This window comes from Peromyscus californicus, unplaced genomic scaffold (genome assembly GCF_007827085.1).
Source record: "Peromyscus californicus insignis strain IS unplaced genomic scaffold, ASM782708v3 Scaffold_6__1_contigs__length_162567912, whole genome shotgun sequence".
Classification (NCBI taxonomy): Eukaryota; Metazoa; Chordata; class Mammalia; order Rodentia; family Cricetidae; genus Peromyscus; species Peromyscus californicus.
In genome coordinates, this window is record NW_026294584.1 from 115,953,434 (window position 1) to 115,976,485 (window position 23,052).

The following is a 23,052-nucleotide window of genomic DNA, read 5'->3' on the forward strand; positions in this document are numbered from 1 at the left end:
GTATATAATGGAAGTCAGAGGACAAGCAGAGGGAGTCAGCCTTTTCTTTCTGCCCCCTGGGTACCATGGATCAAACTCTGGCTCCCAGCACTCTTCACTGAAGAGCCATCCTCCTGGCGTTGCCTTTTAAAAAGTCCGGCAGTAAAAGCGGCTCATGCTGGAAAGAGCCAGATGTGTTAGGTTCTGAGTTCCTGAGTTCCGGGAACTGTCTTGACATACTTTGTCTCCATTTGCCAGGACTGAAGAGCCCCTCCCTCCCGGATTCCTGCCCTCTCCTTCCTTGTAAGAACTGAGGCCCATGATAACGAAGCAGCAGCTGCAGCTGCCTGAACATTTCAGAATTGTAGCCAATGTGTTCATTGCTTCATAGCCGCCATTTTTCATTCTTTGCTTAAACTATATATTTTATATTGTGTGTTTGTGCGAGTGGGCATGTGTAAGGATCAGGGAACAACTTGTGGGAGTTAGTTCTCTCCTTCCATCCTGTGAAGCTAGGCCCTAGAAAGAGCTCAGGCCCCAGCTGGGCAACAAGTGTCTTTCCCTGCTGAACCATCTTCCTGACCTTAAGGTGAGCCCTCAAGGACTGAGGACTTAACTCAGCGGTGGAGCCTTACCAGCATGTGCGGGGCTCTGGGGGTGTTGACCTACACACTGAGGCTTTGGGAAGTTCTTGAGTTTAGGTCACTAGCCCAAGGTCACACGGGGAGAGGAGATGAGATAAAAATCCAGCGTCTGGATTTTCAGGCTTTTGGTCCACTCAGTTGTAGTTCTCACCAAATATCAAAGTTCGGTCCAGGCAGGCAATAGTAAGTCTGTTTTATTCTGAAAATGCACAAGGCCAGGGAGATGCCTCAGCAGGTACAGGTGTTTACCAGGAAGCCTGAGGGGCTGTGTTTCATCCATGGAATCCACAAAGGGTAAGGAGAGAACCAACTCTCAAAGGTGACCTCTGACCTCCACACACAAGCTGTGCCACACCCCCTCTCCAGCACATAAATAATAGAAGTAGATATTTAAGGAAGAAAAAGCATACTGGGCTGAATGTGGCTCATTTGGTAAAATGCTTGCCAAGCCCTGGGTTTGTATCCCAGCACTCATAAAATCAGGAATGGTGGTACACCTCCATCCTCCCAGCACGTGGGAGGTGAAGTCAGGAGACTAGCCTAAGGTCATCTTCCAGTTTGGGAAACGTAAGATCCTCAGAAATAAAAACAAAATACATCGAAGGTGGGCGGTGGTGGCCCACGCCTTTAATCCTAGCACTTGAGAGGCAGAGGTAGCTAGATCTCTGAGTTTGAGGCCATCCCGGTCGATAGAGTGAGTTCCAGGACAGCCAGGGCTACACAGAGAAACCCTGTCTTGAAAAACGAAACAACCCCCCTACTCCACCAAAAAAAAATTTTTTTTTTGAAAATGCGTTCTTTGAGCTCCAGTGATCATTGCAACAGTACACAGTGGTCGGCACCGGCGCCGTCAGTGTACGGGTGGGGAAACCGAGGCTCAGAAAGGCGAAGGGACCCACCCCACCCCACCCCCGCCCTCCCGTCGGGCTCGGCGGCGGCTTCAGCGCCCACCGGGCAGCCGCGGGCTCCGAACTCGCGCCTCCGCCCCTCGCGCCCCCCCCCTCCCCCCCACGCCCCGCCGCGCACGCGCACTGGGCCGGGCGCACTCTTGGGCGTGTGGGCGTGCGCGCGCGCGCGCGAGCGAGCGAGCGAGCGAGCGAGGACGGCCGCCGGGGGAGGGGAGGGTGCGCGAGGGAGCGTGCGCGCGCTGACGTGCCGGGCGCCATGTTGGAGGGCTGGTGGTAGCGGCTCGGGGAGGTGCTCGCTCTGTCGGTCTCGCTCCGTCTCTCGCTTCCCCCCCCCGCCCCCGGTTCCCTCCGGGACCCTTCCCCCCCCCCGTCCCCGGTCGCCGGCGTGTGGCGGAGTGTGTGCGAGGGCGGGGGCGGGCGTCGGGGGGGGGCGGGGGCGGGCGCCGCGGCCCCCGGGACGGCGGCCGAGGGAGGCGCCGGCGGCGAGGGACTCCGCGGCGCCATGGACGTCGAGAGGCTGCAGGAGGCGCTGAAAGGTGGGGGTCGCCGCGCTGCCGGCCGCGCGCGCTCGGGCGGGGGGCCGCCCGCGCCGCCCCGCAGCCCCCCGCGCCGGGCTTTGTGTGGGCCGCGGGCGTGGGGGGAGGGGAGCGCCTGGCACCGGCGCGGCCTCGTCGGGCGGCGGCGGCGGCGGCGGCGCCGATGCCGATGTCGATGCCGCGGTCGCGGCCTCTGGGCCTGGGGAGCCCCCCCCCCCGCTCGCCCTCCCCACGCCGGCCCCGAGGCTTGGCGAGCAACAGGCTCGAGAACGCTGCTTCCCAAACTTGGAACCGCGGGGGTCCCGGCGTTCTGAGAACCCCTTCTCGACACCCAAGCCGCATTTGGGGCATTGGCGGCTGGGTGGGGGTGACTTGGGGGGGGAGTGGATTCATTCAGGTATACACGGCGGGGATCCGGGCTTGGGTCGGACGCCGGGGCTCCCCTTGGGAAACTCTTGGGAAACACCGTGAAGGATGGCGTGTGAGGTGGGGTGCCCCCTGTAGGAGAACTCGCGCTGTGGGTGGAAAAGGGTGGCGTGGAGGTAGGAACTCGGGGTGGCTGTGGGTATTTGGGTGAGAGGGTCATTTTCTCTCTGCTCTCTCTCTCTCTCTCCTGCTCCCCCCCCACCCCCGGTTTGTTTTTCGGGACAGGGTTTCTCTGTGTACCCTTGGCTGTCCTGGAACTCACTCTGTAGACCAGGCTGGCCTCGAACTCAGATGCGCCTGCCTCTGCCTCCTGAACGCTGGGATTAAAGGTGCGTGCTGCCTCGCCACGCCCAGCTGAGGCTGATTTTCTTAATTGTTTTCTAATGTAGAGCAAGACTTTGAATAAAATTGGCTTGTAGAGGACATACTGATAAACGTTCTTTTCTTTCCCTTATCTAGATTTTGAGAAGAGGGGGAAAAAGGAAGTTTGTCCGGTCCTGGATCAGTTTCTCTGTCATGTAGCCAAGACTGGAGAAACAATGTAAGTAGAAAGCATGGGTTCATGGTCACAGGCCTACCTATCTTCACAGTTGTTTAGGAAAGGGGAAAAAGAAGGTTTCAGAACACTCATATAATAGGTCTGTCAAAATTGGAGACCCTGGGGATGGGTGAGACTGCCCAACTGGTTAAGGTGCTTGCTGCCAGGCCTGAGGATATGAATTTCATCTGGAAATTCCACCTAGGGAGTCCCACATAATGGAAGGAGAGAACTAACTCCCAAAAGTCGTCATTGGACTCATACACAAAAATAAATAAGTAGAAAAATATAATAAAAAAAAATGGAGATGCCTTAAAGATCACAGTAAAGACAAGACTCCTTCCTGTGTGTTGCATAACAATTGTTAGAATTTATCAAAATTTTCTGGATATCAGCTTTGGCACAAGGAGAACCTACCAGTTTGAAAGAACCATAGAAAAGAATGTTTCGTTATGGGTTCTTCATCATTGTAAACAGGTTTCTTCCCACAGTTTTGTGACTTTGATACTGATAGGGATTTGTTGTTGACATTTTTTGGTACTGCCCAGTGTCCAGCCTTTTGTTGTCAGACTAATCCATGTTGTTTAAAGTCTAACTTGGATTTGTTGTCTTGAGGACTTAAGAGATTATCTGACGCATTCCAGATGGTGAAGTTGTCACTGTCCTGACTTTCTGGGTTAGCTAACTTATTACATATGCCAACATCTTACTAGGCTCATTGCCAAATGTTGCCAATCCGAACCTATACTGTATTTTTCAAAAGGAAAAGTCTGGTTTATTCATGTGGTACAAGTTCTTTCACACTCTGGCTCAGTGACTTAGTGTAAGACAGCCTGTCTTAGTACAATAAGTCGTGTAGGGTAGGGGGCAGAGAAAGGTTATTTAGGGTTTAGTGTTGGTGAGCTCTCTGCTTAGTTTTGAGTATAATATTCAGCAAGTGATTATATATCTTCTCTGTCATTATCTCATTCTGTAGCCCTGGCTGGATTTGAACTCAGTGATCCTTACTGGCTCTGCCTTCTAGGTGCTGGGCAGCCAAGCCAGACAGTTTTAATTTTTTTGAGATAGGATCACACTCTAGCTCAGATGGCTCTGAATTATTAGGTAGCCCAGACTGACCTCAGACTCTAGGCAGATCTATCTCAGCCACCAAGTACTGGGATTGCAGATGTGAGCTGCTACCCTAGCTTTCCCCATTCTTGTCATCATCATCATCATCATCATATTGTTATTATTATTACTATCTTCACTGGAGCTGGAACCTAGTACCTCATGTGCTAGACAAGAGCTCCACCACTGAGCTACATTCTCTGCTTCCTTAAAAATTTGAATCCTTGTTTCTTTAAGGTACCTACACTGGCTTTGAACTTAGGTTCATTCTCCTTTCATCTATGTAGTGCTGGGATTACATGCATGCCCCAACATGCTCTCTGTCTTTATTAACAAGTGTTCATTTTTTACAAGATTTGTTTATGGCTGTGGTTTAGCTTTCTAATAAGTAGCTAGATTTTAGGAAGAAAATGTATCTAAGTGTAGTACATAATTTAGTAGTTATATAAGCAGAACCTCTTTAGTAGTTTATTAAAATATACCCATCGGGGCAAGAAAGGTGGTGGCACACACTTTAATCCCAGGATTTGAGGGCAGGTGGATCTCCATGTTCAAGGCCAGCCTGGTCTAGAATGAGTTCCAGGACAGTCAGGGCTACACAGAGAATCCCTGTCTTAAAAACTAAAACAGCTGGACATGGTGGTGCAGGCCTTTAATCCCAGTACTTGGGAGGCCAGCCTCTACAGAGCGAGTTTCAGGACATCTAGAGCTGTTACAGAGAGAAACCCTGTCTTGGAAAAAACAAAAGCAAAACTAAAACAAACAAATAAGAAGATGAAAATATATTCATCAACCTAATGTGACTAATATTTCTGTGCATGTCAATTTTAAGAATAGAATCCTTGCCAGACATGGCGGTGCATGCCCTTAATCCCAGCAGAGGGTTAAAGTCAGAGATAGGTAGATCTCTATGAGCCTGGTCTACATAATGAGTTCCAGGACAGCCAAAGCTACAGTGAGTCCCTTTCTCCAAAAACAAGAGAATCTTCTAGTGAAGAAAGTCATTTACTGGACTGGAGAGATGGCTCTTTGGTTAAGATCACTGGCTGCTCTTCCAGAGGACCCAGATCTGATTTCTTGCACCCACTTGTAGGCTCAAAACTCTGTAACTCCAGTTCCAGGAGATCTGATGTCCTCTTCTGGCTTCCAAGGGCACAGTGCACGATCATGGTGCACATTTTTATGTGCAGGCATAACACCCCAAAAATGGATGCAGGTCACTAGTTTTACTTATAAAGAAAAGCCTAAAAATGACTAGATGCCATCTTTCAAAAATAAATGAGTCCCTAAAATATCATTCATTGCTTACATTGTCTCTTTTCCTTGAGCTGTTGACTGGACTAAGCTGTTTCCTTATCAGAAGAAAAACATTTTATTTCCTGAAGTTTTTTTTTTTTTTCCATACAAAATTATTTTAGCTGGGTGGTGGTGCACGCCTTTAATACCAGAATTTGGGAGTCTTAGGCAGGCAGACCTCTGAGTTCAAGGCCAGCCTGGTCTACAGAGTGAGTTCCAGGACAGTTATGCCAAGTTATGCAGAGAAGAAACCCTGTTTCAGAAATAGAAGGAGGGGTGAAGGTTTATCTTAGACTGTGATGCTTATATACAAACTGCCTTAACTTTTTGATAAACATATTGCTCTAGTTGATTCTAAAAGGTAACTTTAATGTTCTGTCTTACCCTGTCCTACTGGATCACCAGGTAGCCTGCGAATCAGTCAGATTTTGAATCTTCTACTTCCTACATTGTTTGGTTATTGTGTATTAGATGTTCTGTATTAAAATGATTGGTGCTTTTATATTCTTGATTACATTTGGTGAAGTTTGGATAATATTTTCTTCCAAATTAGATGTAACCTTTGCTTGCTTGCTTATTTTCCACTTCTCCCTGGGGTAGAACCTGGGCCTTGCATCTGTTAGCCCCCTGCTCAGCCATTGAGTCATAACTGTAGAACCAGATAGTGATTACATTGTTTTCCTGGTGCTGGGGATCACATCCAGACTCTTCTGCATGCTAGGCAGGTACTTCACCACTGAGCTCCATCTCCAGCCTAATACTGTGGAGCTTTTCAATGGACTTTCCCCATAACAAAAATCTCTGGTTCTGGAGATGGAGTGATTGGATTAGTATATCCCGAAATTGTTTCATGGGTCTGTCAGTACACACTGGAAAAGGTGGAGATAATGCCAATGTTACTTCCACAAAAGAAGAATGTTAAGTTTTAAATGTGTATGGGTGTTTTGCCTGCATATGTGTCTGTGCACTGTGTGAATGCCATGCCTACCATGATCAGAAGACAGTGTGTGAAGTTACAGATGGTTGGGAGCTGCCTTGTGTTTGGAAATGAATCCAGGTCCTCTGGAAGAGCAATAAGTACCCTTAACTATTTTAAGCATCCAGCCCCAAGAATGTTACTTTTTTTAAACAAGATGTACCCAATTTGTAGTGCTCACCCACCAACCCATTTTGAGACTTCATCTTGCTGTGTAACCATAGCTGTCTCCTCATGTGGAGTTGGTTTCTAGACAAGATCTCTTTTGTGCCACATTCAGGAGCTCAGTGTGAGCAACAAAGTGGTCCCTTCAGATCTTCCCTTTGCCCACTGGTAGGGTGGCCAAGAGCATGTCATTTTTAACTGCTGCTCTCAAGTTGGGCTGCCATGGTTTCTGGTGGTTGTTTTCTTTTTTTCTGTTTTGTTTGTTTTTTGTTTTTGTTTGTTTATTTTTTGTGATGATCCTTAGTTTCGGACCTTGATCTCTGTTCTTTTACTTCCTCTTGACCAGGTAGGTCTCAGTGATCTACAGCTGGTCAGCTTCTCCTCACCCTTTGGGGGTTTGTTGGGCTTTTTATTTTGTTTTCTAGTGTGTCTGACGGTGCTTTGAGAGATGAGCTAAAGCCAACAATACCATTCTTTCTGATTTCCTTCTTTAAAGAAAAACATAAATCCTTGCTAGACCAGTGCGGTGTGACAAAACTTCCTGGGGAGCGAACACACTTGTCTACTCATCCCAGATGGGGAGCCCACGGCAGACCAAAGTACAGAACTTGGTGAACTAATGAGTTTTATTGGGGTTATTTACAAGGATATATATGGGTGAGGAATTATTTATAGGACAGAAGTGACTCAGAGACAGCTGTCACCAAAGCCTACCCCAGGATGGGTGACAGCTCACAAAATGGGGTGAACCTGGAGTACCGCACAGCAGCAGCCTGCAGACAGGACAACAGATGGAGTGCCCTTTGCTGGTGTGTCGGGGGTCTGCACCTTCTCCAGGCAGCCCTGCTGGTTTCTTCTTTCAGGCAGTGGTCTGGCCTCAGAGTCGCCCTGGCAGCTTCTCTCTGAGTCTTCTGTGAAGCTCGGCTTTTCTTCCTCTGAGAGGTGACTCTGTGTTTGTTTACTAGGAGGGGTCTAGTGAATCTGGTCAGCTTCAGGGAGTTCGTAAGGTGTTTACCTCTGCTTAGGAGCTAGCCTGCAGGGTGGAATGTTTGGATTATGGAGGAAACTGTTAGACAACAACTGGTTAAAACAAGGGTACTAATAAAACCTCAAACTATGAAAATAATACGTAAAAACTCAGTATACTGCCTGGTGCTAAAGAAAGAATAGCTGGCAGTAGGGTTTGGATTGGGGGGTGGTGGGAGTTTGAGGTGGTCTAGCTGTTGTCCAGATTAGCCTGGAACTTGCTTTAGAGTTTAGGCTGGCTCCAGCTGGCAGTCCTGTCTGACCCTCTGTGTTTATATATTTGACACTTCAGGAAGGAAGGAAAGTTAGACAACTTAAAGGCAGTCACTATTACATTATTACAAACTGTGAGGCTGTTTGGTCCTTCCTTAATTTTTTTCTTTTTTTCCCCTTAATTTCCTTCCTTCCGTCCGTCCGACCAGACAGGGTTTCTCTGTGTAGTTTTGGTGCCTGTCCTGGATCTCACTCTGTAGTTTTGATGCCTGTCCTGGATCTCACTCTGTAGATCAGGCTGGCCTCAAACTCACAGATCCACCTAGCTCTGCCTCTCGTGCCCGGCCCCTTAATTTTCTTAAGGTGGGGAATGTTTTGTCTGATGTAGTACTTGTGTCTAAAATGTCCACTGTATCCTGCTTTTGTGAATTTTGTCCCCCCCCTTTAATCTATTAGTAATTAATGTTGGGGCATATTGATTTTTCAGTCTCTCTTTTTTTTTTTTTTTGAAACACATTTATCATTTGTGTGTGTGTGGGTACCAGTGTGGAAGTCAGAGGACACCTTACAAGAGTCATTTTATCTCCGTTCACCCTGTGGCCCCAGAATCAAGCTCAGGTCAGGTGGGGTGCCATCTTCCCAGCCCCAGTTTTTGTTTTGTTTGTTTTTTTATGGAGGAAACTACAGATTAAAGGCTTTGTGTTTCCCCTTTCCTCAGGTTGAACTACTGTTGATTTCCCAGTTAATTTTAAGAGTGTAGCATGTGAGACTTGGTCTGTTGTATGAGCTGTACTTTTATAAGTTAATTCATTGTCTGTACCTATAAACCGTAAAGTACATACTGCTTTTGTGTTAATTGTGTGAGCTTTGGAAGCACACCTGTGCACACACATGTGGATGCCAGAATTGGAAGCTCACTTTTTTGGCTAAGCCAGGTTGATTGGAGCTTTTAGGATCTCTGTCTCCACCCTGTAATGCTGGAGTTACAAGCTTGCAAAGCCACACCCTGCTTTTTATGTGGAAGCTGAGAATTGAGACTTAGGTCCCTTAAGTCTCTTAGCTTCAGAACTACCACCGTAGGCGCCTTCCCAACCGCCTCCCCTCCCCACCCCACAAGGTTTTCTTATTAGCATATATTACTTAATACAAAATAGGTTTCAGTATGAGGTTTTTGTTTTTAGGTAGGGTTTCTTTGTGTAGCTCTGGCTGTCCTGGAACTTACGTAGACCCAGCTAGCCTCGAACTCAGAGAGCCGCCCGCCTTTACAGTGCTCGGATTATAGGCACATGCTACCACCTCCGCCTGGCATTTTTTTTTTTTTTTTTGTAAACTCTTGCTCTGTCTCTGTAGCTCAGGCTGCCCTTAGACTTGTGATCCTCCTGCTTTAGTCTCCTTAGTACTGAAATTGCAGATGTGCATGCAACTGGCTTACATGGGAATTTTTGCTTTGGTTTGTTAACTGTCTCCCACCAAACCCCAGGAGAGACAGATTGCATGAACATATTTTGTGTAAGACATCAAATATTTCCCATGCATACCCTGCTTTAGTCTTTGTGACTGTTCTCTGTGAAGTATATGTTCTGTTTATTAAAATGGGGCAAGACGTATAAAGCTTAAGAGTGTACAGATGGTAAGCGATGCAGTTATGCTTGGGCATGGTCAATACCCAGGCCCTGTTAGAACTCATTCCTTTAGGCCCTGCTTGTGCTGTGTTCATTTGTGACATTCTGTGGGGCATTTACCCACCAACCCCACAGCTCCCCAGAGTTTTCTTGAGTGTGAACAGCAGGAAATATTAGATAGAAGGATTTATTGTGGAGAATCTTGCAGAGATAAACAGATAGAAAATAAAGGATAGCCTCAAGAGGGCCTGGAACCTTTTCCAACGGGCCCCGACTGTCTCTGCCCCAGGGTTTTTATAGAGACGCCAAGGGGTGGAGCAAAAGACCTCCTCCCCCAGCACAGCCAAGTGCAGACCATCTCAGACACCTGCACTCAGGCCCGTGGTCCTAATCATCCTCTATGCAGACCTGCTGGGTAAAGCCGCGAGGAACCCAAGAACGGGCTCTCACAACATCCTCCCTCTCCACTGCAGCAATCTTATTTAATACCACCATTAGAATTCAAAGCTTAGGTTTTTGGGTATGGGCTTCCATTATCATCATTACTTAGGTGGTGGTTGTTTAACGAAGCTGACCTTATGTACCTGCACAGCTCTCCTTTCCTTGTGGTACAGCACATGTCCTGATGTTTGAGCCTTGTGGATGAGAGAGGTGTAGGAAAGGTTGTGTATGGTGATGCATGAACACTGCTTGGAGGCACTTAGTAAAAGGCAGTAAGATAGGTGACCTGTGTGCTCTTAACATCTCATTTCGACATTTCTGGTGACCTCAAAGGCTAAACACTATGAGTAAGTAAAGTTTTTGCAGAGGCATACATTTGATTAGATTGATAGATGTTATTTTTGAAGGAACCTGCAAACCTGAGAGTGTTCCCTCTTTGACCCTGGATTAGGCACAGGCCATACCCAAACACCTGTTTTCACAGGGAGATTCTTTATTAAGCAGGGAAAACAAAGTGTCTGATTTCTGACCCAGGCAGAAAAACAGTAGCAAATGACCTTGCAGGTGTAATTTTTAAGAGGAAAAAAAGGGGGAGGTCTGTGTTAGAATGGGGGAAGATGCAGTGGTATATTTTGATTGGGCATGTTAAAGGGGACTTTTGATTCCTGGACTTTTTGATAGCTGGACCTCGGTAGTCAGTCTCAGGAGGAGGAAGTGGCCAAAGGGAATGGATTCCAAAGGGAATGGATCTTGGTGGCTATCTTTAAGAATGTAATGTAGGAAGAGGGAATGGGGGAAGGGCAAGACCTGCCAGAGCTATGGTTACCATGCTAGGGCCTGCTAGAGCCCTTTCAATTTTAGTTTGTAGTACATAAACCTGGCCTTTCCTTTATTAATGTGAAGAGGGCATATATTGTAGAAGTATTTGAAATTTGAGGGATATGAGACATTTTACTGACACTTGATTCCACGACTGTTCTAGTTCATATTACTGTTGTCTTTCCTGTCTTCATTCAAAGATTTTGATATTTTTTAGTCTTTGCCCCTGTTCATTTAGTAGATTCATAACTACCTTGTTGCTTGGCTTTCTTGTATTTTCTGTGGTCTGTGGACTTGCTGTCCTACTCACTGTAGGAAATCACTGGCACAGCCCAAGTTTGGCAACTTTAAAAACATTGTTGATGGGGCTGGAGAGATGGTTCAGTGGTTAAGAACACTTAGTTTTGCAGAGGACTTGTGTTTGTGTCCCAGGAGCCAGTGGCTCAAATTGTCTATGTAACTCCAGTTCCAGAGGAGCTGACATCCTCTTCTGACCTCTATGGGCACTGATGGCATGCACATGGTACACAGGCATACATGCAGACCAAACACTCATACTGCCAGGCAGTGGCAATGCATGACTTTAACCCAGAATTCAGGAGGCAGAGGCAGGTGGATCTCGTGAGTTCGAGGCCAGCCAGGGCTACATACAGAGAAACCCTATCTGGAAAAACCAAGCCCAAACAAAGCACTTATACTGATAAAATAAATCTTTTTTTAAAAATTTAAAAATGGGGCCAGGTGAGAGGCAGAGGCAGGTGCATCTCTGAGTTCGAGGCCAGCCTGGTCTACAGAGTGAGATCCAGGACAGCCACCAAAACTACACAGAGAAACCCTGTCTTGAAAAACCAAAAAAAAATTAAGTGTATGCTGACAATATTTTCCGTTTTTCTTCATGGGGTAACTTCAGTTTGTCATTTAAGACTGTTCAAAAGACTCTCTATAAACAGGCCTGCACCACTTAATGGGGATACTTTCTGAGAACCTTGTTGGGAGTTGCTATTGCAAACATAGCAGATTGCAGTCAGTGAGTGGGTTCTCTTGGTGTCTGAGGCTACAGCTGGCACCATGCAATTTGCTGTTACACAGTCAACTTTGCTTTAGCTAGATATTCTCTAGCAATAAAATGTATGTAGATCAGTGAGTCACATGTTTTGTTTTGTTTTTTGTTTTTTTTTGGTTTTTCTAGACAGGATTTTTCTGTGTAGTTTTGGTGCCTCTCCTGAATCTCTCTCTGTAGACCAGGCTAGCCTTGAACTCACAGAGATCCGCCTGGCTCTGCCTCCCGAGTGCTGGGATTAAAGGCGTGTGCCACCATTGCCTGGCCAGTCACATGTTCTTATCAAGTATTATGCATCGTAGTAACCCGTATAAGTTGGACTGTTCTAATATATGCAGTGCAATGGATTGTTGGGAAATTCACAAGGACCATCTCGTGTTGTTAAAGCAAATTATTTTGATGGCATAACTGTGTCATATTAGGCAATAAAGTTTTTCATTTCCATTGTATTCTCTTAGTGCTCTGTTGATGACCAAAATACAGCTATGTAGTGTATGACTGAATATTTTATATGCAAATTTTTTCATGATTTCATGTCTTTCTCCATAGATACTTCCATGTTTCATATATATGCATTGATAGTTTTTACACTTTCGTAGCTGAGTGAGCAGAACTTGACTTGCTCTTTAGTGTGGCACACAGAGAGCTAGGTTAAAAGATAAAAGGAAAAGCTTTTCCTTTGTTTACACACACAAAAAAAACTCATTTTATGTACATGCTAGTACAGATAGGTAGGGGGAGGGGTTGGGATGGGTGTTGGTCTTCAGTATCGATAGATAGATAGATAGATAGATAATCTTCTGAGTGCTGATATTAAAAGTGTGTGCCGGGGGCTGGAGAGATAGCTCAGAGGTTAAGAGCACTGGCTGTTCTTCCAGAAGTCATGAGTTCAATTCCCAGCAACCACACGGTGGCTCACAACCATCTATAATGAGATCTAGTGCCCTCTTCTGGTGTTCAGGTACATACAAGCAAGCAGAACACTGTGTATAGATAATAAATAAATCTTTTTTTAAAAAAAAAAGTGTGTGCCATCACACTTGGCACCTTGACTTTGAGACAAGTTCTCACTGGGACCCTGGATTCACCAATTAAGTTAGGTTGCTGACTACAAACCCTCGGAATCCTCTGTCTTCAGCTATCCAACACTGAGATTACAGGTACACATCACCATGTCTAGATCTTTCTCCAGACCCAAGACAATACTCTTAACTTTAGAAAATATGTGAGCCTGGCGGCAGTGGCCCCAGTGCTTGGGAGGTAGAGCGAGATCCAGGACAGGCACCAAAACTACACAGAAAAACCCTGTCTCGAACCCCCGCCGCTCCCCAAAAAAGGAAAAAAAAAATATGTGAACCTTGACTATGTATGTGTAAGTATCTAGATCTTAGATTGTCGAAGAAAACGGTGATCTTGCCTTTTAAAATCTTTTTTGCTGTTCTATTCTGCATTATGAATATTACGTTAAAAGCAGATCTCATGCCTGCTGTGGGATATTCTGTATGCTGTGAATGTTGTTTTGATTGGTTGATAAATAAAAAGCTGATTGGCCAGTAGCCAGGCAGGAAGTATAGGCAGGATAAGCAGACGAGAATTCTGGGAAGAGGAAGACAGAGTCAGGAGACGCCAGCCAACTGCCCAAGGAGAAACATGTAATGGGATGCAGGTAAAGCCACGGAACATGTGATGATAGATAGATTAATAGTTATGGGCTAATTTAAGATATAAGAGCTAGCTAGCAAAAGGCTTGAGCCATGGCCATGCAATTTTAATTACTATAAGCTTCTGTGTGTTTACTTGTGGGACTGGTGGGTGAGAGATTTGTCCGACCACTGGCATGCTGGGACACAGAAAATCTGACTGCACATGCCAAGCTAGGCTCCTTTGGTTGTCTGATCGATCATATCATCTGTCTCTCTGTCTCAGTGTGTGTGTTTAGTTTTATATTATTTTGGAGTCAGGGTCTCTAGTTCTGGTTGGCCTGGAACTCGGAACTCAGAGATCTTCTTACCTATGTTTAACGTGCTGCTGGGGTTAAAGACATGCACTGCCTTGCTTAATATTTTTTAAAATTTTTATTGGACATGGTTCTGTTAGCCCACAAAGAGCTTGAACTTTTTGTCCTTATTTGCACCTGTAGTCTATCTTCAGCTTCCAAATACTGGGATTATAGGCCTCTGCAACCACGTCTAGCTTGCTTTATTTATATATGTATTTATTTGGGACTAGGACTTGTTTTGTAGTCCCAGCATTCTTGATACTTGTTGTGTTTCTGTCAGGCTGGCTTGGAACTTGTGATACTTTTGTTGCTGTCTCTCAAATGCTGGGATTATAGGCATGCACTGTCAATCTACCTGGGATCATGCATTTTGTATCATTAGTCTTCAAAGTAGTAGACTTAACTATTTTCACTTGGCCTGCTTAGTGAGAAGCTCTTTTTTCCCAGTTTTTTTAGACTGAGAAGTCTAAGATGAGGGTATCTGTTGGGGTGTTCTCTGTTATGTGGGTTGGTCGAAGAAAGGTTACTCCAAGATGAAATTTTAAGGCCTATGTGGCAGCAGGAAGATCCAGCCTCTGATGAACCGAACTGTACTGAATTTCAAACCGCTGGACAAAGGCATATTTATTGATTGTTACACAAAGTTTTTTTTGGGGGGGGGGTAAAGTATTTGCTCATACCAAGGTCCCTAATCTAATCTCTATGTCTCTCTAAAGGAAAGATTCACATGCCCACATGACTTTAGCCCTTCATTGTGTGCCTCTTGAAGTACACAATACTCCTAGAGCTTAAGGTGTGCCAGAATCATCTTGTGATGCAAAAGCCTTAGACTCCCCCTCAGAAAAACAATTCTACAAATCACAGAAAACAATCAATGTTTTCCACAATGATTCTTTAGGTGTAGAAAACAACTATTCACTCTTAATGTTTACCCCAGATACAGTGACTGCTAAATTCCTACAACAGGTATCATTAAGGTCCTGTGGTGGTGAAACTTTGTTGTCCGCCTTGTCAATATTTCATCACACTTCAGAGAATGTCAGCTTCTCTTGTCTCTAGGCACTAACCTAATCATGAAGGTTCTATGCAGATGACTTCATGTAGCCATAATTACCTGTGAAAGGTACCATCTCCATAAGTCATTGCATTGAAGTTTTAGGGTTTCAAATTATATGAATATTGTAAGATCAAATTGAGTTGATACTTGGCCAGATTTGTGCAATAAGTGAATCTCGGGTTTACTCATTAAATTGAAGTATGGGTGTGTCTTAGGGTTTTTATTGCTGTGAAGAGACATTTATAAAGGAAAACATTTAATTAAGGTGGCAGAGGTTCAGTCCATTGTCGTCATGGTGAGGAGCCTGGCGGCATGCAGGCAGACATGGTGCTAACTACATCTTGCAGGCAACAGGAAGTGATCTGTCACACTGAGCCAAGCTTGAGCAAAAGAGACCTACCCCCACAGTGACACACTTCCTCCAACAAAGCCAGCCATACTTACTCCAGCAAAGCCACACTTTCCTGATAGTGCCACTCCTTATGAGCTTATGGAGGCTAATTACATTCAAACTATCACATTGTGCAGTGTTGAAGATGGCATTCTTTTCAAGTGTATGTTGAGTTGTGGAAACATTGTTGCTGTTCCTTCAGCTGTGTTTAAAGATAGGAGAAGGGCCCTGCATTTATTCATTACAGCCTGTGTGGCTAGTTAGGTATTTGGACAATCTGTATACATTTGTAGTATTTGTAAAGAATTAAATTTCACTTACTCTTTTGCTCACAACCTTTATCAATAGTTTACTGTCCCAGATATACTACATTTTGAAAATTAGGCCTTAGAGGAAACTTTTATAAATTGGTTTTTCTGTTTACGTGAGATGCTTTGTACCCCTTTATTCTCCTGCCTCAGCCTCTCAAGCAACTGGAATAGTGGATATGTGCCACTGGGCCTGACTAAAAATGTAGTTCTTTAAGAAATGTTTTAAGTAGTCCTTTAAATGAGTTCAAGACCAGTTGGGTCCAGAATGAGGTTGACAAATGACTGCATTTTTACTTAAAAATGATGTGGTTTTTTTGCTATGCATTTCTAATTAAAAGGATGTAGTTCTTTTCATGTATATAGGGAGGGGTGTTTGTGTGGGTGTGTGTATGCATGCAGGCACATACATCCTTATGCTGTATATTTTTCTCCATCTTGAAGCAGAGTCTCTTTGTCACTGCAAATACCAGGTAGGTTGGTCCTCAAGCTTGTGTTGAAAGTACCCAAGTACCTTAGGGGACTGGGGAGATGCTCAGTGAGTAAAATAAGTTTCAGTGTCATGTTGTCTGTACTAGCTTTTTTAACATGTGACATACAACAGGAACATGTAAAATTGAAATCAGCTTTATTTACCTTTATAAAAAATTTTCCTGTGTTTATGAATATGTGAATTCTTTTATGAATATTTATGTGAATTATTTTTAAGATTTTGACATAATTATAAACTTAACCTGACTAATGGCTTAATTCTGTACTCTCTTTGCTAGGTAGACATTATTAAAAAAACTAAATATATGGTTTTTTGTCAGTTTTTTTAAAAGGTTTATCAGTGTTCTGCCTGCATGTATGCCTGCAAGCCAAAAGGGGGCACCACATCTCATTATAGATCATTATAGGTTGTGAGCCACCATGTGGTTGCTGGAAATTGAACTTAGGACCTCTTGACGAGCAGCCAAAGTCATTGTGGAAAACAGTGATTGTTTTCTGTGATTTGTAGAGTTGTTTTTCTGAGGGGGAGTTACAGCCTTTGCATGACTTTGGTCATAACCTCTGAGTCATCTCTCTAGCCCTCTGTTCCCACATTTCAAAGGTTTCTTTTAAATCATTTTATTGTGTATGGGGGGGTTCAGTACGTATGCATCAGTGTGTTGCCAGCACAGGCCAGAGGAACAGAACTCTCCTCTGCCACAGCAAGTCCTCTTAACACCTGAACCATCGTTTCAGCCCCCTCCCCTGCATTTTAATGTATAAATGAAGCCTTTGGAACTTCAGTTTCCCTCTCTGTCCCTTCCCCTCCCCTCTTGGGGATAGAATCTTAAAGTTAGACATGGTACTCTCATACCAAGTTTCCAACATTTTTTCCTTTATAATGGAGTATTATATTTCATACCTAGATTTAATAGCCTTAACTGTTTGAAGTTTACGAGAAGCATGTATTTAAATGTATTGAATGATGGCTCTAGAGCTTAAAAGAGCATTCACTCTTTTTTATTAAGTCTTTTTTTTTTTTTAAATACTTTTTTAAACTTTATTTTATGTGCATTGGTGTGAGAGTATCAGATCCCCTGGAACTGGAGTTACAAACAGTTGTGAGCTGCCATGTGGGCGCTGGGAATTGAACCCGGGTCCTCTGGAAGAACAGCCATTGCTCTTAACCGCTGAACCATCTCTCCAGCCCGAGCATTCACTCTTAAAGGATATTTATTTATTGTGTGTGCCATGAGCTGGATCCTGGAAACGTGACTGGGGTGACTAGGAAAATGAACTAGGACAGTCACACAGACAAGCATACCTGAAGGCTAGCTGGTATCAGGTGGGTAGGAGTGCCCTGATGGGGATGCTCCTGAAGCCCTTGCTGGGCTGGGCAGTTCAGCTAATCTCAGTAGTCTGAATATACTGCTTTTAGCCAAAGGCTAAAGGCTTTGACATTTCTGTGAGCCTGATTTGGGGAAAGCCTTGCCCTGGCCATGCCTATGTCAACAATACATATTCTCTCAGGACTTCATCTCACGTGTGTGCCACACATGTGCATGTGCCTCACAGAAGACAGCTTGCAGGAGTTGGTTTCACCATGTATGTAGGTCTTGGGGATTGAGCTCAGGTTGTCAGACTTGTAGGGTGAGTGCCTTTGCTGCTGAGCCATCTCCCTAGCCTTAAATTATGCCCCCCCCTTTTTTTAAAGATTTATTTATTTATTTTGTACACAGTGTTCTGTCTGCACGTATCTCTGCAGGCCAGAAGAGGGCACCAGATCTCATTACTGATGGTCGTAAGCCACCATGTGGTTGCTGGGAATTAAACTCAGGACCTTTGGAAGAGCAAGCAGTGCTCTTAACCTCTGAGCCATCTCTCCAGCCCCCCCCCTTTTTTTTTTTGGTAAATTATGCCTTAAGTGTGAAAAAGTTTTACATTTTAATGGATAGTTGATATAGTTTAACATTCCTTGTCCAAAATAGAAGTTTTCTGGACTTTACTAGTTCAACTTCCTTAATCTGAAAATCCAAACCCCAAAATGCTCTGACATCTGAAGCTTTGAGCCCTGAAAGGAAAGCTAAGTTTTTCAGATTTTAAGGCTTTTTTTTTTTTTTATGTTTATTTAGGGATGTTCAAAATGTGTGTACTGTTTTGGGGTAGTAGGATTTATGGGGAAAATCACCTTAATTTGTGACTAGTTGAAGATTGTGCTATATTAAAGTCCAGATTCTCTGAGTGCTGAGGTGAGCCTTCAAGTATTGGGTAATCTGCTAGGGTGGATGTTTAAATGGCTCTTTGGGGAGTGTTCTCAAAGACTTGAGTTAATGTACTAGTGCTCTAACATTTAAACTATACAAAATAAAAATTTAAATTATAATGAGAAATTCAGAAGAGACTCCTTTACCTCTCATTTCTGTTTGAAATATGCATTCTAGATATTCTAAAAGGATACTTGGGTTTTAGGAAGTATAGTTAAGTATAAGGTCCTTTGCATAACTGATGTTGATTCATTTAAATCCAAAAGGAAACAAGAGAAGAAAAAGATACATTTTTGGGAAAGATGTTGTTAGCAACATCTAACAATGTTGATAGGAGGATAAGGTACCTGTGGAAGACTAAGCCACTGTAGTTGGTGGAGCTGTTCCTTGGGCTGTTGCCAAAAGGCTTGTTAGTTAGGCACCAATGCTTTCCCCTCCAGTTTATTCTCTGTTCTACATTTCTGAGGGAGAGTGTATGACTGATCCACTTGGATTAATCCACTTGGATTAATCCACTTTTTGTTGGGAGACCTGGTGGGCGCCATCCCACCGAAAGAAAATAGAAACAATTGGAGGTCCATCCCGCTATTTAAGTCTTTTTAGAAGAGTAGTGAGTGCAAATGAGTTGGGGAGCCAGCTCCTTTGTACATACACTGTAGCCAGCAAGCAGTGCGGTCTACTCAGTTACTAAGTAAACTCCAGTAGTTGGCTGCAATTACAGCTCTGTTGTAGTGGGAAGAGCAGCTCCTCCTTGGATCCAGATACATTTAGTACCTCAATCTGCAGAAATCTTTGAGTTGGTATTATGTACTTAATGGGATCAATCCACAGAGTCTATTTAATGATCAAAGGAATTTATTTGGGGGTAAACTCACAACCATGGAAGATTTATTGTAGGGTCTGGGAAAGCTTAACTATGTCCCATGCTGAATGGCTTGGTCCAAGATCTCAGCATCTAGAACCACAAGGTAGCCAAGAAGAGGGCCAGCATCCGAGGTCTTAAGGGTCCCTGGTTGCCACGTCCCCAGAGGCCTGTACCTCAAGGTCATAAGCAGGTGTAACAGCTACAGCTGCCTCAATAGGGGCGGGCTTCAGGGCATGGATCAAACAGCTACCTATTACACCTTAATGTTTTCATGACAAGGATGTTGCCTCCTAAAAAAAAGAAATGTATTATTCTCTCTCTCATCTCCTTTGTAGACAAGGTTTCACTATGTAGCTCTGGCTATTCTGGAACTCACTATGTGACCAAGCTGGCCTGGAACTCACAGAGATCCACCTGCCCCTCTCTCTCTCAGTCTTCCAAGCACTGAGACTAAAGATGTATGCCACTAAGGTGGACTAAGAAATAAGAAAGGTCATTTCTCATGATACATGTCTTAGCATCAAGGTATCTGATGCTTTAACAGAATTACAAAGTGGTTTTTTTTTTTTTTTCTCTGTGTAGCTTTGCGCCTTTCCTGGGACTCACTTGGTAGCCCAGGGTGGCCTCGAACTCACAGCGATCCGCCTGCCTCTGCCTCCCGAGTGCTGGGATTAAAGGCGTGCGCCACCACCGCCCGGCTCAAAGTGTTGTAGTAAGTCAATTAGGTCAAATGCCTAGGAAGGGATCAGCAGTTTTTACTGGTTGTACAAGGAGGTGAAGGAGATGAGATGGGGAGGTGGGGTCTACAGTGATCAAAGGAAGTCAGGAAATGCAAGACTCCTGTTGATGTGGGGGTCAGAAACTGTAGCTCTGATGTGGAATTTTTAAATGGAGAAAGATGAGACATGGTTACTTCAGGATTTTGTGCAAGAGAGGGATAAACCATAGCTTTGCTCTTGGGAAATCTAGCATACTTTGGAGTGCTAGGAAAATTCTCAGGAAACTACTGTAAATTTGAGGAAATGAGACTTGCAGTAGGGGAAATAAGATTCTCAGAGAATTTGGGCTTTTCCATCAGGGAACATTTGTACACCATTCTCATTGTCTTTGGATTTCAGCACGGGCTTTTTTTTTTTTTTTTTTTTTTTTTTATTAATTTATTTTGCAATACAATTCAGTTCTACATATCAGCCACGGATTCCCTTGTTCTCCCCCCTCCCGTCCCCCTCACCTTCCCCCCAACCCCCCCCCCCCATTCCCATCTCCTCCAGGGCAAAGCCTTCCCCACAGACTGAGGTCAACCTGGTAGACTCAGTCCAGGTAGGTCTAGTCCCCTCCTCCCAGGCCGAGCCAAACAATCCTGCATAGGCCCCAGGTTTCAAACAGCCAACTCATGCAATGAGCACAAGATCTGGTCCCACTGCCTGGATGCCTCCCAAACAGATCAAGCCAATCAACTGTCTCATCCATTCAGAGGGCCTGATCCAGTGGGGACCCCTCAGCCATTGGTTCATAGTTCATGTGTTTCCATTCATTTGGCTATTTGTCCCTGTTCAGCACGGGCTTTTTAAAAAGGTTTCCTGAAGTACAGTTTAATTTACTCTCTTTGGACATCATGTTGAAAATCCTCATGTGCCTTCACTGTTGAATTAGGCCCTGTGAAGTTTGAGCGCCTGTGAGCGTATGTCTGATTAAGTTGTGGCCCTCTGTTTTCCTGCTTACTTAATTCCTTAGTTCTCTAGTAGATAATGCTCCCTTGTCACAGTGACTTCATTTTCCTCCATTGTGGGCACCCATCTTTAAAGACATTCTAAGGCCTTCTGGAAAACCTCCATTCCCATGTTAGATGTGCTTGTGATACTTGATGACTTCCTTAGTCATGTGTTAAATTTGTTTTGCTGATACTTCTGGTGTGAGCTCCATGGAGTTAGCTGGACCCTTTGGCCTGCAGTCACATGGTAATATAATGCATACTTTGTGTTTTGTTTTGATATTCTTCTCCTGTACTTAAACAGTAGTGGGGGTATGCAGCATTTTCACAGACTAGGGAGGGGTTGGAGTGGGATGACAAAGGGCTGGAAGAGGTGACAGAACCAGATTCATCTCCCCCTGTGGGTCATTTTGGACCTCTTGAAAACTTTGGTCTTTACTCTTAGTGAAACTCAGGTTTGAAGCAGAGAGATAATGTTAGATTGCCAGTGGAATTGTTCTGTGGATGGTTGTGCTGAAACTTTTCAGGTATTGTAAGGGAGAGGTGGGTGTTGTTTATTCTTTTGTTCCTTCATTGGAACTGAGGATTGAATTCAGCACTCAGGCACTGCTCCACCATTAAGTTATACTTGTAGCTCCATGCAGGCATAGCTTTAATTCAGGGTAAGGAATAGTTGTGCTTTGGAATAAGTAGTACTTGGTTTTGAACAGGATTTCACTGTATGGCCTGGAACTTGCTATGTAGACTAGGCTAGCCTCCAACTCTTGGAGGCTTTGCCTGTCCTGAGTGCTGGGCTTAAAGGTGAGTACTACCATACCCAGCTTTTTGTTTTGTTTTTGAAACAGGATTTCACTCTAGGCCTAGCTGCCCTTGAACTCACAGAAATCCTCCTTGCCTTCCTAGAGCTGGGATTAAAGGTGTGCACTATCACGCCTGGCCTCAGCTATTCTTTCTATATTTTAAAGTTATAATAAGATTTTTTTTTTGACTGGAAGATGTGGGGGAAAGGAGTCAGTGGTGATTTAGGAATTTCATTAAAGGGGGAAGAAGATGGTTCAGGCAGGGACTATTGATGGGAAAAATCGGTTAAGTATCGGATACTGTTGGCAAAGTGTAAACATGAACTACATGGTTGAACAGATGAATTTTAAGGAATTAGATCCAGTTGACATACAGAGGTGTAAAAGTGACACTGGGTGAAACCACTAGCTCTACATAGAGAACAGGTAGGTTGAGCTCTTGAGTGCCACATTGGGCAGCTGAAAATGAACAATGGTAACCTTGCAGAATGCTCCTGGGAGAGCAGGGAAGTTGAAGTGTGAGTTAACCACTGGATACAGCAACATGGAAGTCACTGGTGATCTTGATAGGGACAAATTAGTTTTAGTGATAGAGCTGAAAGCCCGACTGAGAGATATCACTAGGAATTTTACTGTATAGGACAGTGAAGACATGAACCAGGAACTAGGGGAGGAGGAGTAAAGAAAAATGGTGAAGATGGGAAAAACACTGGGTGGGGTAATCTACCCGAAAGATGTGTATGTAGGTAATAAGAGGGAAGGTTGCTCATTATTTATGTAGGGTGAGCATGAGCACATAGATTGTTCATCAGGAGGTATATATGAGAAAGTAATTGGGCATTCCCTACCTATACTTCAGTATTAGAAAAGAAATAGGAAGTGAGGTCATTAAATGTGGCAGTATGCTTTTCCCTCACCAAGTACTATAGCAGGAATCTTCTTAAAAGTTCTTATTAATAAAAATCAAAGGCCGGGCGGTGGTGGCGCACGCCTTTAATCCCAGCACTCGGGAGGCAGAGCCAGGCGGATCTCTGTGAGTTCGAGGCCAGCCTGGTCTCCAAAGCGAGTTCCAGGAAAGGCGCAAAGCTACACAGAGAAACCCTGTCTCGAAAAAACAAAACAAAACAAAGCAAAAAAAAAAATTCTTATTAATAAAAATCAAACCTGGAGCCAGGTTTTGGGGTGAATGCTGGAAGATCAGAGAAGCAGAACAGGCCACAGCTACCTCACCTCGCCAGTTCCTCAGCTGATCCTGTTTCCTCAGGCTGGAAGCCTCTGAGTCCTCATCCAGAATGAATCTCAGCTGAACTGCTTCTCGAAAGCCTGAAAGCTTAGCCAGCCAAATGCTTCCTGTTCCTGGTCTTCACGCCTTATATACCTTTCTGCTATCTGCCATCACTCCCTGGGATTAAAGGTGTGAGTCACCA

The 23,052-nt window shown here is 44.4% G+C and overlaps 1 protein-coding gene across 1 annotated transcript in view; it reads left to right on the top strand.

Annotated features, from left to right (window-relative positions):
• The first annotated feature begins 1,938 nt into the window (after positions 1–1,938).
• Ppp4r2 (protein phosphatase 4 regulatory subunit 2) overlaps positions 1,939–23,052 on the top strand; it is a 45,442-nt gene continuing 24,328 nt past the window's right edge. The window contains exons 1-2 of the mRNA XM_052722044.1: positions 1,939–2,067; positions 2,953–3,034. Of these exons, the coding sequence (XP_052578004.1) occupies positions 2,034–2,067; positions 2,953–3,034 (116 nt within the window). The 5' untranslated portion in view covers positions 1,939–2,033. The remainder of the gene's footprint in view (positions 2,068–2,952; positions 3,035–23,052) is intronic.